The sequence below is a fragment of the Armigeres subalbatus genome, unplaced genomic scaffold, assembly GCF_024139115.2.
Source record: "Armigeres subalbatus isolate Guangzhou_Male unplaced genomic scaffold, GZ_Asu_2 Contig920, whole genome shotgun sequence".
NCBI lineage: Eukaryota > Metazoa > Arthropoda > Insecta > Diptera > Culicidae > Armigeres > Armigeres subalbatus.
In genome coordinates, this window is record NW_026943723.1 from 8,476 (window position 1) to 13,106 (window position 4,631).

The 4,631-nt window shown below is 46.3% G+C and overlaps 1 protein-coding gene across 1 annotated transcript; it reads left to right on the forward strand.

Annotated features, from left to right (window-relative positions):
• The first annotated feature begins 459 nt into the window (after nt 1–459).
• Nucleotides 460–2,739, forward strand: LOC134204818 (uncharacterized). The gene has a single exon (XM_062679612.1). The coding sequence runs from the start codon at nt 460–462 to the stop codon at nt 2,737–2,739; it is 2,280 nt and encodes a 759-aa protein (XP_062535596.1).
• The last annotated feature ends 1,892 nt before the right edge of the window (nt 2,740–4,631 follow it).

Here is a 4,631-nt window from a genome sequence, read left to right on the forward strand (position 1 = left end):
GAAGATGACCTCCATGAGTACGTTCGTCGCTTTTTCGATATCGAGAGTCTGGGTGTAGCTGTTGTGCCAAACGTGAAAGGTGTGGAAGAACAACGAGCCATCAATATCCTGAAAGCAACCACACGTCGGGTGAACGATGAGAAGTTCGAGACGGGCCTGCTCTGGAAACATGATTATGTGGAGCTTCCAGATAGCCGGCCGATGGCAGAACGACGCTTCAAGTGCCTGGAAAAGCGTTTAGCTAAGGACTCGGTGCTTTACGACAGTGTACGACGGCAAATAGCGGATTTCCAGACCAAGGGTTACATACATGAGGCTACAGTGAAGGAAGTCGAAGGATTCGACCTGCGGCGCACATGGTTCTTGCCGATTGGAGTCGTTGTGAATGAAAAAAAGCCAGGAAAAGTTCGAGTGATCTGAGACGCAGCGGTGTAGATTGATGGTGTATCATTGAACAGTATGTTGCTCAAGGGTCCTGATCTGCTGACACCGTTATTGTCTCTAATGTTCCCATATCGAGTGCGTCAAGTTGCCGTAACAGCAGACATCAAAGAAATGTTTCTGCAAATTTCGATTCGTCAAGAAGATCGCAGCGCACTATTATTTCCCTATAGAGATTCTCCGGAGCATCCAATGAGTACCATGGTCTCTGACGTGGCAATATTTGGAGCGGCATGCTCTCCGGTGCACTCGCAGTACATCAAGAATTTGAATGCAGCTGAACAAGAAGCTGAGCTTCCACGCGGAGCTGAAGCAGTTAGGAAGAGACACTATGTGGACGACTATGTAGACAGCTTCGATACGGTGAAGGAAGCGGTTGAAGTAGCGAAGGAAGTGATCGAGGTGCACCGACGAGCAGGATTCCATATTCGTAACTGGATGTCGAGTGACGGAGAAGTCCTAGACAATCTAGGTGAAGTAAATCAAGAACCGATTAAAGCCATGCTGTCGGATAAAGAGATTGGATTCGACCGAGTGTTGGGGATGGCGTGGATTCAAAAGGAGGATGAGTTCACGTTTTCCCTGCAGTTCGACGAGAAAGTACGTGATCAACTAGACATTTTGCCGTTTTCTACGAAAAGGGAAATGCTTCGGTTGGTCATGAGCATTTACGACCCTCTAGGTTTGCTAGCGGCGATTGTAATTCATGGAAAAATTCTTATACAAGATGTGTGGCGAAGCAAGACAGAATGGGATAACGAGATTCCAGAGGAGATAGGCGAGCGTTGGAAAGATTGGATAATAGTTTTAAAGAAGATATGTGAATTACGTATACCTCGGTGCTATTTTCCGGGATACGATCCACAAAGCTTCAAGACACTGGAGCTACATGTGTTTGTCGATGCAAGCGCTCAGGCATTCGCAGCGGTGGCATATTTCCGCATCTTGGACCGAGGACAGGTCAGAGTAGCACTTGTTTCGTCGAAAACGAAGGTGGCACCACTTCGCATCGTCTCTATTCCACGATTAGAACTGATGGCGGCATTGCTAGGAGCTCGCTTACGAAGAACGATAGAGGAAAATCACACTTTGAAGATTCAGAAGACGTACTTCTGGAGCGACTCATCAACGGTGTGTTCGTGGATAGCGTCGGATACCCGTCGATATCGGCAGTTTGTCGCCTTCAGAGTTGACGAAATACTGAGCCTCACAAAGATAGAGGAATGGCAGTGGATTTCCACGAAGATCAACGTTGCAGATGAAGCTACAAAGTGGGGAAAAGGTCCATCATGTAATGTTGACAGCTGCTGGTTTCATGGTCCGGAATTTCTCTACGGCAGCGAAACTAATTGTTCGATGAATCCGGAAGAAGATAAGGATGAAAGTGACACTGAATTACGTGAAGCCTACATATTTAGCCATCATATCAAACAACCAATAGTGAACGTTACAAGATTTTCACGGTTCGAGAGAATGTTGCGTTCCGTGGCATATGTTCATCATTTCGTGGACAGTTTGAGAAACTTAAAGTATAGTCGTTCTACAGATAAAATCGGAGTGACCTGTGCGGAAATCCAAAAAGCCGAGAGAACGCTGTGGACGATGATTCAATCCGAAGTGTTTCCTGAAGAAGTTGCGGTTCTCAAGCAGAACTTGAATCGAAGCAGTGATCAACAGAAGCAAATAGAGACCTCAAGTTGTCTGGTAAAGCAGTCACCATTTGCCGACGAATATGGGCTGTTGCGGGTAGGCAGCAGAGCTTCTGCCGCACATGTACTAGTATACGATGCAAAGTACCCTATTATCCTGCCAAGAAGCCATCGTTTAACTGAACTGCTATTGGACTTCTATCATCGGAAATACGGCCATGCTAATGATGAAACCGTAGTTAACGAAGTGCGCCAGAAATTCCACGTACCTCGGCTGCGAGTGGAAGTTCGACTTACAAGAAAACGCTGCATGTGGTGCCGCGTGTACAAGTCTGTACCTGTTCCTCCAAAAATGGGTCCGCTTCCAGCGGTGCGATTAGAACCGAACGTACGCCCGTTTACATACGTTGGCGTTGATATTTTTGGACCTTTATTTTGTGAAAGTGGGACGAAGTGCAGTGAAGCGATGGGTTTGTCTATTCACTTGCCTCACGGTCAGGGCCATTCACCTCGAAGTAGTTGGCAGTTTATCCACCGATGCATGCAAGAAGGCGATCAGAAGGTTCATTGCACGGCGGGGATCGCCTCGGGAAATTTACTCCGACAATGGTACGAATTTTGTAGGAGCGAGCCGGGATCTTCAGGATGAGATCAACAGGATTCACACCGAGCTGGGGAGCACATTTACAAATTCCCAAACTCAATGGCGGTTTAACCCACCCGCTGCTCCTCATATGGGAGGTTGTTGGGAAAGAATGGTCCGCGCAGTGAAGTCGGCACTGGGGTCTATTCCGGTAGAGCGAAAATTAGATGACGAGTCGTTTGCAACGGTATTAGCAGAGGCGGAAAGCATGGTCAATTCTAGGCCGTTGACGTTCATTCCACTAGAAACAGCCAGTCAGGAATCTTTGACACCTAATCACTTTTTGTTGTTGAGTTCTGATGGCGTGCGGGAACCGGAGAAGCTACCGACGGATGTAGGTACGGCGTTGAGGTGCAGTTGGAACATGGTTATACATAGAGTCCTATAAGAAGAGTAACGTCATGTGCCACGTTTGACAGGTCTCCTGCTCGATTGGAACGCGCATTTGTATGGAACTGACAGACGATTTTGTTCCAATTCTGACACTTGACGTCACTGTTATTATAGTCACTGTAGTTATACATTAGACAATTTTTGGCGTCGTTGGGTGGTAGAATACCTACCAACCATCATTAGGCGGACAAAGATGTAGACGGTCAAAGTGGGAGATTGTTTTTGTGAGTTTTTGTAGTGGATGAATATGTGCGGAATCGTTGGATACGTGGCCGAGTGGTTCAAACGATTCCTGGAAAGGATGGTGTACCGCGTCGAGCGGAAGTGATGACAGTAGGAGGAATTATGAAGAGGCCTGTTACCAAGTTGGCTGTGCTGGACGTGGTAGAATCTGGTGACGCTGAACAAGAAGTTAAGGCGACACTGGGGGGAGGATGTTCGCTGCAACAGCCCTGTGTTGGACAGCCCTGATGAATCTTAACGTGAACCACTATCTACGCCCAAGATTTCGTTTGACAGCTGTCATGTGTCAAAAAACTTAAGGACAGGCAGAAAAGCAAATGAACGACAACAAAAATTAGATAAGAAAATTACGGTGAAAAAATTGTGTTTCATATTATTGAATTATTCAGCAATTGAAATTATTATTGAAAGCAAAGGCTAAAATTTAAGCCTAGGATTTTGAATGTTGTGGTAGTTGAAAAGTTATAAGGAGACTGAAATATTTAAGGATGTTGCGATAGAAATACGTAGGAGTTCTTTCAGCGATGACCAGTAAACCTTATTGTTCTTTTCTAGCTTTAAGCTGATCAAAAGAACAAAAAGGTTTACTGGTCATCGCTGAAAGAACTCCTACGTATTTCTATCGCAACAAGAATCTTGATATCACCCTTCGGAATTCTATCTACGATGGCATTGACTTGGCTGTAAAAGTTCTCTTTGTCTTGCAGATCGGCATCGGTTGGCGTTTAACATTGGATTATAGTAGTTTCACTTATAGGTTCCCACTTCATAAGCGCAGAGTGTGCCTGAGCGCTTAGTAGGAAGCCAACTCCGCGATGCCGGGGAACGTGTTCACCTCGTAAACCAGAGTATAGCAGAACTTGTCCCGACGGCGTTCTGTGTTCTCCCAAGTTTGGCCAACGGACTTCACTGAGTCCCAGGATCTCAAGCTTCATGCGGCGTGCCTCATTGGCAAGTTGTGCCAATTTATCCTGCGTTCCATGTTCCTATTCGTGTCCGTTGTTTCGCGCTAAGAGTTGTCGCAGTAAAATCAGTCCGTATTCTTTCATTATCGGATTCTCGAACAAATTGATTTTTTGGGAACAGTTGGTTGTTGGCCCAAGGTTCCCTATCCACCGGGATGGGGCTGCCATCTTGGTATAGCTTCCGGGAAATAGCATTTCATTCTCAGCCGCTGGATGCCAGAACAGACGCTGTTGGAGTCGCACCTCCTTGGTGAACAGACGCTTGATCAGTCGGGTCAAATTTGTTTAAAGTCCCAC

Bases quoted from the DNA above. Each gene is read 5' to 3' on its own strand.
- LOC134204818 (XM_062679612.1), top strand. From the start codon at position 460: ATGTTGCTCAAGGGTCCTGATCTGCTGACACCGTTATTGTCTCTAATG.